This window comes from Coffea arabica, chromosome 5c (assembly GCF_036785885.1).
Source record: "Coffea arabica cultivar ET-39 chromosome 5c, Coffea Arabica ET-39 HiFi, whole genome shotgun sequence".
NCBI classification, from domain to species: Eukaryota; Viridiplantae; Streptophyta; class Magnoliopsida; order Gentianales; family Rubiaceae; genus Coffea; species Coffea arabica.
In genome coordinates, this window is record NC_092319.1 from 40155518 (window position 1) to 40169291 (window position 13774).

The 13774-nt window shown below is 33.3% G+C and overlaps 2 protein-coding genes across 2 annotated transcripts; both read right to left on the reverse strand.

Annotated features, from left to right (window-relative positions):
• Window positions 1-1060: 1060 nt before the first annotated feature.
• LOC113690205 (tabersonine 16-hydroxylase 2-like) lies at window positions 1061-2831 on the reverse strand. Its single transcript, XM_027208030.2, has 2 exons — window positions 1953-2831; window positions 1061-1681 (listed from the first exon to the last, which is right to left on the reverse strand). The coding sequence occupies exons 1-2, from the start codon at window positions 2829-2831 to the stop codon at window positions 1061-1063; spliced, it is 1500 nt and encodes a 499-aa protein (XP_027063831.1).
• Window positions 2832-7972: 5141 nt separating this feature from the next.
• LOC113690436 (tabersonine 16-hydroxylase 2-like) lies at window positions 7973-9937 on the reverse strand. Its single transcript, XM_027208341.2, has 2 exons — window positions 8922-9937; window positions 7973-8753 (listed from the first exon to the last, which is right to left on the reverse strand). Exons 1-2 carry the CDS (start codon window positions 9798-9800, stop codon window positions 8124-8126), a joined length of 1509 nt encoding a protein of 502 aa, XP_027064142.1. The 5' UTR covers window positions 9801-9937; the 3' UTR covers window positions 7973-8123.
• Between the last annotated feature and the right edge of the window lie 3837 nt (window positions 9938-13774).

The window sequence follows — 13774 nt, forward strand, 5'->3', positions numbered from 1 at the left end:
GAATAGTTTCTGGAAGTTGAAATAGTTATTATCTTTATATTCTAAGAGGGAATAATAGTTATATTTTCCTGCCCAGAAAACTTTAGTTGGAACACATTTTAGTTAAGCATCAAACTCGCTTGTACAAAACATAATCTGCACCGATGGTATGCATGACTTCAAATTATAGGTGGCATACCAACCCACTTAACTAAGTTTACTCATATCCGCTCATGAATAGATGGGTATATGTATCTTAAATTTTTGTATATGGATATAAATGAATTTATTAAATGGGTATTATTGGGTAACCCATAAAACCCAATTAACCTATTTAGAATTCTCTTCCCCCAAGTCTCTTATCTTCCCCCACCCATTTTTTTTTTCAAATTTTTCATTTTATCATGATGTTAACTACTTTTGTTTCATTATTATTATTATTTGTTGGTTTTATCTTATTATTTTATTTTCTCTTAGTTTGTTAACTTGCTCATTTTTCAGCATTACCAATTTATGATAAGTTTTAGCCTCTTTTCTTATCTTTCTAAAATGAAATTTTAAATTTATATATGAAAAAAATGTTAGGGGTTCAAAATTTTTGGATTAAGTTTTTATATTAACTTTTACAGTACTTAGTTCAAATTTTTATATTCTTATTATTCAATTATTAAAGAATATGTAATTTTGCTACATAGAGTATAAATGAAAAAAAAATTGGTAATTAGGCTTATTGAGCATTATAAGTAAATGTTTAAAACTAATGATGGATACAAAGAGCGGTATAAATTGATAACTTAGTTTGCAAAAATTAATTTAAATGAGTTTATAAAAAGTTAAAATAAATGGGTAATTGGATTACTCAATTCATTTTTTGACTTATCCATTGATACCCATCTAATTAAATGGGTTGATTCACTTATACCCATTACCCATTTTATTCAATCCAAACCTGCCCAAATCATCCATATTCACACCTCTACTTCAAATTAACTTTCGGATAGTAAGCATGCACTCTACTTAGAGAGCAGTACAAGGGTTTGAAGTCATAGCATTTATGGACCATATTGACTAACAAATTTTCTTAGATAGAAGAAGAGTGGTAAGGAATAGCAATCAGAAGCAGATCCTGTTTTGGCCTGACTGCAAGGCCAAAGGCCTCAGTCATGTCTAGTAGTTCTGGATTCAAATCACCAGGGAGCTTCCAATCGAAGTGGTAGAGAAGTTGAGCAAGAGGTAGCTCGATGTTAGGAAGAGCAAATGATATGCCAGGGCACATCCTTCTTCCCGCCCCAAATGGTATATAATTAAAAGTTTTTCCCTTGAAATCGGTTTCAGATTCAAGAAACCGCTCTGGGATGAATTTCTCAGATTCAGTCCAGTGTTCTGGATCTCGACCAATTGCCCAGACATTGACAAAGACTCTGGCTTTGACAGGAATTTCATATCCCTGAATTTCACATTGCTCGCTACATTCCCTGGGAAGTAAAAATGGACCAGCAGGGTGCAATCTTAAAGTTTCTCTGATAACTGCTGGCAAGTATTTCAATTCATGAAGTCGTGACTCATCAACGTTGCCCATTTCACCATATATTTGTCGTACCTCATCTTGGGATCTTTTTAATAGTCTTGGGTTTTTAATCATTTCAGCCATTGCCCATGCCATAGTTGTTGATGACGTCTCCCCGCCGCCAAAGAATATTTCCTGGACAGAATGAGTAACTTCAAGTTCAGTTGATGGGGAAAGGAGAGTTAACCAGATTATTACTCATTGATATCACTCATATAGGTATATTTGGCGCTCTATTTCAAATTTTCAATTGGAAGTGGAATTGAAACGGTCGTTTAAGAAAAAGTAGCTAGTTCAAAAGGATCAATATTAGCTTCACTACTACTCCTGTTCTAATGATTAAACTAAACGCAACGTAAAAGAATGTGTTCAAAATGAGTCTATGGAGCAAAAGCTATTGACTTACAAAGATGACCGCCTTGACGTTATTGTCAGTAAGTGGAGCTCCAAATTCCCCAGATTCTTGAATATTTAGAAGAACATCAACTATATCCTGCTTTGCTTCTCCATTTCCAGGTTTCCACCCCGCTCTTTTGACTTTGTGCTCATTGAGAATGTTTTCAAGTACTTCATCAATCTGTTTGTGTAACCTCTCCAGCTTACGTCTAATTCCAGTAATTCTCTCGAGAATCTTGAAAGAAGGGTACATGTCCACGACGTTGAACCCTGAAAGCAATATCACAACTTCGTTCATAAGTGACAAGAACTCGTCATGGTATTTACTTCTTTTACCAAAAGCAGCCCGAGCAGTGATGCTCAATGTCAGAGAAGACAACTTAGTGGTAAAATTAACAACTGATCCTTCTTCTGAAGAGATTGATTTGATCATATTTAAGACTTCATCTTCCCTAATTGATCGGAATGTCTGGACACGCCTTGCACTCAACAGCTCCATCGTGTAGATCTTGCGTAGTTGTCTCCAATAATCGCCATAAGGAGAAAAGCTAATATGAGTGTTATTGTAAAAGAGTATGGTTGATGTAAGAAGAGTAGGCCTATTAGCAAATATGGTATCATATTTGTTCAGAAAATCTTTTGCAACATCTGCAGAAGATACAACTACAGTTGAAACTTCACCAAGCTGAAGATGCATCAAGGGTCCATATTTCTTGGCCAAGTCTGCTAGGGTTCGATGAGGCAGGGAGCCATTAAGGTGATGCAAGTTCCCTATTATGGGCAATTTTCTTGGCCCTGGTGGGAGCTTTACAGGCTTGGATTTCTTTACAATTTTGACTAACATCAAACAAAATAGGAAGAAAGCACCTAGGAAAAGGAAAAGATCCATGAGGATGGGTAAACAAAAAATTCTGGGATGCTCCTGCTTTAAAACAGAAATGATCTTAAGTATATATAGAGGTCTCATTATGGTTAAACTATTGGGAAAATCATCGAAATGGTCCCTCACATATGTAAAAAGTCCTTTTTTGGTCCCTCACACTTGCAAATAGTTCATTTTTTGTCCTTCACATATGAAAAGATGGAAAATGATCCCACACATTTGCAAAGTCCTTTTTTAATCCCTCACATTATTAGAATTTAAAATAAATGTATTTTAAACAAAATTTAATTAATTATTTATTTATTATTTTGCATAATTAACATATATTTATGGTGTCATTAATTACATTATCTCTGGTTTGTTTTTGTCCAAATAACGCATACCTTAATTGTGTATCAAAAAATTTTAGACCGCAGAGTAACTCAGCAAAATCATGGGTCAAGGGACAACGGATTTTACTGATTGAGCCATCATCTAAAAATTGGAAACTCAGATGATGTAATAATAGCATCATAAATATGTTTTAATTACGTTAAATAAAATTTTATAGCTACAGGTTTAATAAAATATATTTGTAATAAATTCTTATAATGTGAGGGACCAAAAAAGACTTTTTACAAATGTGAGGAACCATTTCTATCTTTTCATATGTCAGGGATCCAAAAGAACTTTTTATAAATGCCAGGGACCATTTTACAACTTTTCAGATGTGAGGGATTAAAAAGGGACTTGTTACAAATGTGAGGGTCCATTTCGCCGATTTTTCCTAAACTATTCTAATTTCTAAACCACTTGCCAGATCTAGAAAAGTCCAATAGCCAGTGACTGATTAAGACCTAAGAGGCAAGCTGCACGTTTATACCGTGCAACTCTATCAGGCGTTAATGTATATCTTTATCTTTACTGTACTAAAAGCGAGAGTTGGCATTGCTACAGTAGGCATGGACCGGTTACAGAGTAATTTTTAGCAACTCCAGTGGCTTTTACAATGTGACATTCGTAGAAGCTCAGGGCAATATCGTCACTATGTTGATATATCATGCCAGAAGTAGGCCCGGGGAGGGAGGGGCACGAAAATTTTGCTGGTTCCATTCCATAACCCATTCATGGGTTTAAAGAAAAGAAGAAGGATTATCCAGCTATCCCTTAAAATTACAATTAAATACAAACCTTTTGAGGATTGTTGTTTCCTTCTGAAAACTAATATGTCGAACTATAGGACCGCAATAAAAGGCCAGAGTACCAAGAATGGAATCAATTAGCAATCCTTTAAAAAATTAAGGTGATTGTTCACATAAATTACCATTACTTAACTACAACAACAGTAAAGTTTGAAGCACAAGTACAAAAATTCTTGGTCTGCTTAGCAAGAAAAATCTGAAAGCCAAATATATAAAGAAACCAGAAATTGAATACTATCTATCAATTGCTTGCGATTTTGACATACTGTAGGTCAAAGCCACATGTTTTTTTCATCAAGGTATAGTTTAATTTCCTAATCATGCAAGTACCACGTAAACTTCGACGGAAAAAAACATACAAAAAAGTGGCAAAGGTTTAAAAGACTACCTCAGGCAGTGAATAAGGTCTCTGGATTCCAAATCTTTTCCGAAATAAGATCAATAAGTAGTTTCCTCCAAAACACCAGTGAGATAGAAAGCTATGAATACGAGCTATTCGGTTTGGTGGATAATCGAATAAGTAGTTTGGTCATTTATAAATCAATATTGGATGGTCCCTACTAAGACTAATCTGTAGATGCAGGATACTATTGCTTTGCATTTGCGAAAATAGGGATAATACATTGCAGTGAATCTGAGTATGATATATTTCTCTAGGTTGTTCCTAGCTATTGTCGAGTACTTCCTAAGTAATTCTCCTACTAATGCATTCCCACAAATGTATCAGAAATTTGCATCAAGTTCAAGCAAATACTTAGATATTTTGTAGCAAATTCAGACAGAAATCCAGGCATCCTTACGGGATTCAAATGGTAGTTAAGGTCCAATTGTGAATTGGCTATTAAGGTTGTAAGGTAAAATATACTACATGTTGCATGTCTCAAGATTACTATAATTTGTTCTACTTCAAAGAATGCTTGACAAAAGAAAAGAAGGAAAAGTTCATCGTCATTGACTAATAGTCTGCACAAAAAAGAGATGCAAAGAAGAAAAATGATGACGATGATCTATGTACTACACCCAAAAATTATTGCAATGAGTGCAAGAAGTTTTGTAAGACACGTTCTATTGGAAAGTTTACTACAAGAAACAACACCTGTCAATATGATATTTTTTACTACAATTACTAGAAGCATATTTGTTTTACTACATCACGAATAATTCTCAATTTCTTGACATTTTTTATTGCATAGAAATGTGATGATTGTTCTTTTAAATTATTGACATCACCATTGTGTTTATTCACAATAAGTTTCAAGAAGGGTTTTACTTGTTTAAACTTATTTCATTCTTGACTAGATACAAATAGTGTGTGCATAATTTTAAAAGTGATCAGCGTCACCACATTTATGATATTTGTATGTACTTGTACATTTCAAATGAATGCATCATTTATTTATAGTATCAAGAATTTGCAAAGATCTTAAGGTAATGACTGACTATTTAAGAGAAAATTACAAATCAAATGAGTAAACGAGTAACATCAATATTCAATTTACTTAAAATCAAATTCCCCACATTTATTAACACCTATCATGTATTAATATATAAGCATTTTACATTAATCCACTTGCCTTCATTTGATATTGATTAACATAGACCCAGGACATCCTCACGCATCGCGTGAGACTGAAAAAACTAGTGTATAGAAAAACTTACTACTCAACTAATCTCCTTTAGCCTTATTCTTGTAGTCAACATCAAAGTGTGAGTTGTGTCTATTATTATTATTATTATTTTATTTTGTCAACATCATATAATGGCTTTCTACAAATTATTAGAGATAAACATAATTTTTTTGAAAGAAAAAAAATCAATATCTGAAAAGAGTTTTTTCTTTGACTACTAGGGGTACAGTTACAAATTAGTACGACAAAAATAGAACTTTCAAAAGTTCTGTACCTAAGAGCACAAATTTTCTTTGGCCAATGATGCCATATATCAATTGTTCCTATTCTAATTGCTGCTGTGCGGCCATATATCAATTGTTCCTATTCTAATTGCTGCTGCTACTGTTCGGCGGACAGAGGAAAAAGAAGATTTCGGCCTCCCCTTTTTAATGCTGTCTTCGGGCCAATTACCAAGAAGGGTCGTGGTTTGATATTTCAAAAATATCCCTACATGTCTGCTACTTAAATTCTTTTTTGATAACTGTCAAATTGACACTTGTTATGGTATTTTCATTCTACTTCCTGAAATAAATGTAAATTGTCAAACGTGAGTAAAATCTAACAATTAATCCACGTCGAGTCAGGTAATAGGAAAAATTAAATGATAAAATTGCAACTTATCAAAAAAAATAATTTTTTGGGGTTATACTGCATTAAATTACATAGTTCTTCCATTTAGTTAAATTTTCAGCTTGGCACAGAAATCAGATTGTCGTGGAAGCCCAAATGGAAGTGATGAGGGAAACGTTCGCCTGAAAATGAAAAGGAAAAGGAAATGGATCTTTGGCCTTTTCTCAATGCTTCATTCAGATTGAAATATGAGGAGGTGATGTTCAAGATTTTGTTGAGAATTTTGTGGTGCTGTTATTGCTGTACATGAAAATTACTGTTTCGTCCGACAATTTAATTGCAAAAGATAGATGCCCAAAAATACATACTTGGTGATCACATCGACATAATTTGTTTGGGATAATTTACATTTTAACCTTCTATAAAGGGTCATGTGATAAAGTAATAAACTATGGTAGAGTAAAAGATAATTTGTCCTTTTTTTTCCAAACGATATGGAAATAATTCAGATATGCTGACATTTATGATGTAAATGATGTTTCCCCGAGAGCTGACTAGTATATAATAGCAGCAAAATGGGAGTTCCCAAGGTTACAGACATGGCTAACGCCAACCTTGCAGTTTAGGACCAAAGATTGAGTCATGTGACCGGCCTTTCTCACCGGTTTTTTGGCATCGCGGCTAGACTTGAGCTATATATTTATATTTTTTAAGTCTAAGGAAATAGTAGACATTGAATGTGAGAATATGACCCAAAATTAGAATATGCAAAATGTATTGTAGCAATGGCATGCTTAACACAGATTGGGTGCCGATGCTGTTGTGTTTTGTGCAATTCGATCTGATCGTTTTATATGTGTTATTTTTTGTGTAGAACTACATTATAATGTTATATTGAATATATATAAAATATTTTATTCATGTACATTACTTTTGTCATAAGTATAATAATGTAATGTAATTATACACTAAATAATATTATAAGTACAACAATCGGATCGATTTGCACGGAACAACAATAGTACCGGCCCCAATTCTGTTTAGCACTAGACATGAGTTCTAGATACCTGGTGATGGAAGTTTTAAACAGTGATAATACATTGTAAGGATGCAGGGAATCGTGCCTAAATGATATAACATTTTTTGAATGGTGTATAATTCTAAATGGAGTGCTTATACATTCTTACAACTAAGGTGTGATATTCTGCTACTGCTCATGCGGGTTCTATGCATAATAATTGCGTCTGTATTATAAAATTTTAAAAGTAGTTCATATATAAAGTTATATCTTATTCAAAAAATATTATATCGTTCAAGATGGTTGTTACTGACAATCGTGCATGTCCTTATCCTGCATTGCACGTAAAGCTACTGTTATGACATATCTCTTGGCTATACAGTTGAAGATCACTAAAACAAGAACGAATTAATTACCAAATAGCAACAATTCATCAGCGGGGGTGATGTTGCCTTTCTCAGGTTTTTGAGTTTTCTTATTTCTGCATTGTACATAATTATTATGCCGCCTCCTTTTGTCCTTTCAGTATTATTTTATTGTTAATTACATTTAATGTGAAATATTTAAATCACTAGGACATTGTATGTACAATTTATCTCCGAATATACAACACATTTGATGAAACTCCACCACACAGATGCAGGGCTTTAAACTGTTTGAAAATGGCTGCAGGAAGATGTATAGTATAGTATATTATGGCCCTTGGCATATAAAACTAGACAAATTCCATTGAATGACATCAACAGAAGCCAACAAATGTTGTACATGCATAGCGAGAAGTTACAGAAACTAATGCTAATAAAAGCATACCAAAGGCACAGTAAAGTTCCATACGAACTTACAAAGCACATGCATTGCATTATTGCTGGTATTTAGAAGAAGGGTGGTAAGAAGTTGGAACCAAGAAAAGATCATGTTTTCGTCCGACTGTCAAGCCAAAGATATCAGTCATGTCTAGTTCTTCATTTTCCAATGCACCAGGCAGTTTCCAATCAAAGTGGAACAACGATTGTGCGAGTGGTAGCTCCATCATAGGCAAAGCAAATGACATTCCAGGACATATCCTTCTTCCAGCACCAAATGGGATGTAATTAAAGTTTGACCCCTTAAAATCAATTTTAGAATCAAGAAACCTCTCTGGAATGAACTTCTCAGGTTCAGTCCAGTTCCCGGGATCTCGACCAATTGCCCAAAGATTAACATAGACTCTAGATTTAGCTGGTATTTCATATCCAAAAATTTCACATTGGTCACCGCATTCCCTTGGAGGAATTAGTGAAACAGGAGGGTGCAGTCTCAGAGTTTCTTTGATTACCGCATGCAAGTATTTAAGTTCATGAAGTTGCGATTCATCAACAGTTCCTCTTTTGCCGTAAATTGCACGTACTTCAGCTTGTGCTTTTTTCATGACTGCTGGATTCTTGATCATTTCAGCCATTGCCCATACAGTTGTGGTTGACGATGTCTCTCCTCCTCCACCGAACACATCCTGAAGAAAAACAGGAACAATTGATTCAGTACATTTTTTGGCCCTGGAAATCTCTTGATGTATTGATCAAAAACTTGGAAAGCACAATAATGTATATGTTAATTACTCAAGATAAAATGTTTCCCTTGTGTCAATTACTGAAAGAAAAAAGATGATGGTTTTACTCACGAAAATGACTGCTTTGAGATTGTCGTCAGTGAGTGGAATTCCAAATTCTCCTGATTTCTGAACTTTCAGCAGAACATCCACGAGATCCTCCTTTTCTTCTCCACTTCCATATTCTGATTCCGCCTTTCTAACTCTATGCCTAATGAGGATGTTTTCCAGTATTTGATCAACCCTTTTGTGCAACCTCTCCAGCTTTTGCCTCATTCCAGTGATTGTTTCAAGAATTTTGACAGAAGGGTACATGTCTGGTAAGCAGAAACCTGCCATAAGCTTTACAACATCCTCCATTGCCGACATGAAATCGTCATGATATTTGCTTCTTTTACCAAAAGCAGCCAAGGCAGTGACGCTATATGTCATTGTTGAAATCTTTTTACCAAAATCAACAGCCAATCCCTCTTCTTTTGAGATTGCTTTGATCATGTTTAAGACCTCTGCTTCCCTAAGTGATCGAAATGTCTGGGTACGTTGAGAGCTTAGAAGCTCTATTGCACAAATCTTTCTCAGTTGTCTCCAGTATTCTCCATAGGGACAAAAGCCAACATCAGTACAATCATAAAAGAGTATTCTTGGTGAAAGAAGAAAGGCTCTAGAAGCAAAAATGATGTCATGTTTCTTTAAAACCTCTTCTGCAACCTCTGCTGAAGATATAACTATGGTTGAAACTTCGCCAACCTGTAGGTGCATCAGAGGTCCATATTTTTTGGCCAAGTCTGCAAGGATTTGATGAGATTGGGAGCCAAGAAGCTGGTGAATGTTTCCTATGATAGGCAATTTTCTTGGTCCTGGAGGCAGTTTTGCAGGCTTGGATTTCATCAGAGATTTGGCTGCCATGATGATGAAGAGGAGGAAGCCACAAAAGAAGAAGAAATGCTCCATTGAAACTGGGGAAAGAACGAATGCTCGAATTTGGCTTAAGATAGTATGTTACTATTATAGGGATCTCTTGCTATATTCAGACCAAATAGTCATCAATTGGTAGCCACTAATACTTCTAATAATTGCTGGCTCATTTATTAAGGACGCTCTCCGGGCTCTTTTATAAATGCAATGGTGTTGTTATTTGAAAATGCACGTGGTGTTCCGACAGAAATTATGGGGTTCTTATATATATATATATATATATATATATATATATATATATATATATATTTTTTTTTTTTTTTTTTTTTTTTAAATGGGGTTCTTATAGTTGGTAGGCAAAAACCAACTAGAGTTGCCTATTCTGATATTTTCGTGAAGCTTCGGGTGCAAAACTGAAAATTTTGGCAGATTATATGCTGACTGACAAGTGATAAAGAAATTGATGGTAGTCTAAATGTAGAATGGAACTGATAACAGTGCAAGTAGAAGTACATTTAGTGTGTAATTCACATAAATTTCTGCAGGACCATTCTACTTGTAGAGCAACAAGAATACCATGCAACCGGCTTTTCTATTGTTCTTTGCAAATCCATAGAAGCATTTGAGAATCAATAAAAATATAATCCATAGAAGCATTTGGTTGTAATCCATAGTAGTATTTCAGAATCACTTTTTTAACTCATTTATATTACATCCTAAAAAAGTGCTACAGTAATTTTATTTTATTTTTCCAAAAACTCCCAAAAAAATGCAATCCAAACGAACTCGAGATTATTTTAGGGAGGCCTCGCTATATATCTGGTCTAATAGCATTCTAGTCTATTTCCTTGATCAACTCGCATTACAGGCATTACAGGCACTAATTTGGGAATTATAGATACTCGCATTAGTTCAAAATGTCAATTCATCTTAATCACGATGAGACAATGGCTTGATCCTGCTTTTTTTTTGTTCACTATAATTGTAGTTTGTCATAAAAGTCAATAATTAATAATTGATCTGGAAAGAAATTCTATCCAGCACGCAAATCAATGTTTTTTTAAGTAATTTTTTCCAGATATTGTTGATAAGGTGATTGGAAATGCATGAATAAGTCACGTCATTATCCTATGGATCTTTGGAATTAAGTGGTTTTTGGTAAAGGTTTTTGGAATATGGATAATTGACGCACACTGATTGTGCCTGGCCCAGGTCCGTGCATCCACATAATTGAAGAGAATTAACGAGTTTTAATCTTGTCTTAATGATATGTGCTTTCTATCAAATTATTATATAGAACTATAGTAAAATCTTTTTCAAATCACAATTATTGAAATATTACATATCTTATAAATTACTTCCTTTCATCACCATCATTGATTTTTATTCAAATTGTTCATCATATTTTTCCTTAATTTTGAATTAACTTAGTATAAAAAAATGAATTAACTATTACAAAAAAAAAGAAAACAAAAAGAGAGAGAGAGGATTTATTTCTATAATAATGAGGATTCGAGATGAATTAGATAGTTGTGTAAATGACATTTACACAAAAAAAAAAGTAAATTATGAGATACAGGAGAAAGAACCTCGGAAAGAGAAAGAGAGAGATAGAATAAGAGTTTATTTTGCGTGACTACTATTACTTTAGAATAAAAGACTAGATGTAGTTATAGGGTCTTTTTTTGGTTTGTAGGAATTATTTATAAGTGGAAGATATTATAGTCATTTTACTGCATGAAGGAAGATTAGTGTAATTATTCAAATTTGAAGGGAGGTGAGTGAAAATTTTAGAAACCTCTAGGGAGGTTTCCAGAATTATCCCTCTTCGAATTCATAGACACTCGCGTTAATTCAAAGTGTCACTTCATCTTAATCACGATGAAACAATGGGTTGACCCCGCCGTTTGTTTTTTTATTTTTTATTTTTACTGTGATTCAACTTGTCATTTCTACTGCACAATTGCAGTTTGTGATAAAAGTCAATAATTAATAATTGATCTGAGAAGAAACTTTATCCACACACACGAATTGATGATTTTTTAGTAATTTTTTCCAGATATTGTTGACAAGGTGATCAGAAATGCATGAATCCTGTGGATCTTTGGAATTATATTGTTTCTGGTAGGGGTTTTTGGAATATGGATAATTGAATGAGGGTAGCCGGAATGAAAGCCATTCTTGTTATATGTGTTTGTATATGCCCGACTGAAGAGAATCAACGAGTTATGGGTCATTTAGATAATTTTAGGATAATTTTAAAAAATAATTAATATTGTTTTAATGATATCTGTTTTCTATCAAATTATTATATAAAACTATAGTAAAATCTTTTTCAAACCACAATTATTAAAATCTTATGTATGTCATAAATTACTTCCTTTCATCACCAGATTATCATTCAAATTGTTCATCATCTCTTCTTTTAATTTTGAATTAACTTGGTGTAAAAAAACAAAAAAAGAATTAATTATTATACCAACATATTCACCAATATCGTTGAAAACAGAGAATAGTAGACAAATAATAATAAATGAAAAGCCCGTAGTCGTTACTCCTCCCTCCATCATCTGTTATTCCAGAAATCACCACTACCTCCACAAGTCATTCTAGAACTTGTTTGTGATGTATAAGAATTTCAATTTCAAATTAATTGTCAAAATGTCTTTCAGTTTATATGATTCACAAAATTTTGGTGATCTAATCATAATATTGCAAGTCTAGTGATCCTATTAGGATCCAAATCTAATTCATTAATTTGGGCCGCATGGTAAACTGATATACTCATTTATGGTCGAAAGATTAGCAAAAGGTTTGTTTTTATAGAGGGGGTTTATATTTTCTTTTACAACCTAAGTTATTAATTTTTATCTTTATTTTCAAATAAAATGATATTCAGTTTTACCAATTTATTTGAAACCCTAAGACCATAAACTTTAATAATCATATAGATGACTATGAGCTCCATCTGAGTTGGTAGAAAGAATACTGGAGTGTTTTAGGCAAGAAATCTTTCGACGATCACATTTACATTGCTATTTTTAGGGGTTTTTGTAAAAAATATATATATATTGTAACGATTTGATGTATGTGAAGTAAAAAAATGATTAAGAAGCGTGTAAATGAAAAATGTAAAGATTTTTATGTGAAAAATCACAATCCAAACAAGGAGATATTTTCACAGTCTACTGTTTTAAACTTTATTTTCGTAGGTAAAACAGAATCCATAATATCTCCCGTTTAGATATTTTCGTGAAGGCACTAGAGGCCGAGATATTATGGAAATTGAAAAAGTTGCTAATGCAATCCAAACGAACCCTCAGACCTGTTGCCTGCCAACTGAGTTTTCTAAAAATCCCGTTTAGATATTTTTCGTGAAGACGCCAGAGGCCTAGATATTATGGAAAATGAAAAAGTTGCGGAGCATGTTAAAATTAACAAGTTTGGTTTAACAAAGATATTTTAAAAATTTTTTTATAGTGAGTTGGTATCTAGAATCCGATACCTCTCATGTACACTAAAACCTAACCTATTTGTCCCCCGAAAATAAAGACATACAATATTTAAAGATTAATCTTATATACACTGTTAGTATATACATTATCACCTTTAGATATATATGACACATTGGTAATAATTCAAAATCAAATCCCCATGTCTTTTCTCAATTTCTTAAGTCTCACCTCTCCTCATTTGGATTGATATTTTCTAGAGCTTTTGTAGAAAAATTTTCTGTAATGATTTGATATATATAAGATAAAAAGATAATTAAAAAATATATTTATGAAAAACGTAAAAAAATTTTTGGAACAAAATTGCAATCTAAACAAGTCAAGTTTGGAAATTAACCTCTGTCCTACCCTCCACCGAGTGGCGGAGCCTCATGGAAGCAAGTGGGGTCACCTAAACCCACTTAGCTATGGGAAAATTAGTTTTTGGGTTTAAGAAATTTAGAAAATTTTAAAGTCACATCTTGTTTGACCCATTAAATTTTATCAAATTCTCTTTTC

Coding starts and splice junctions, on each gene's coding strand:
- LOC113690436 (XM_027208341.2), bottom strand. CDS start 9,800: ATGGAGCATTTCTTCTTCTTTTGTGGCTTCCTCCTCTTCATCATCATG. Junction 8,754..8,921: donor ATCTCAAAGCAGTCATTTTC/GTGAGTAAAACC, acceptor GTTTTTCTTCAG/GATGTGTTCGGTGGAGGAGG.
- LOC113690205 (XM_027208030.2), bottom strand. CDS start 2,831: ATGGATCTTTTCCTTTTCCTAGGTGCTTTCTTCCTATTTTGTTTGATG. Junction 1,682..1,952: donor ACGTCAAGGCGGTCATCTTT/GTAAGTCAATAG, acceptor CATTCTGTCCAG/GAAATATTCTTTGGCGGCGG.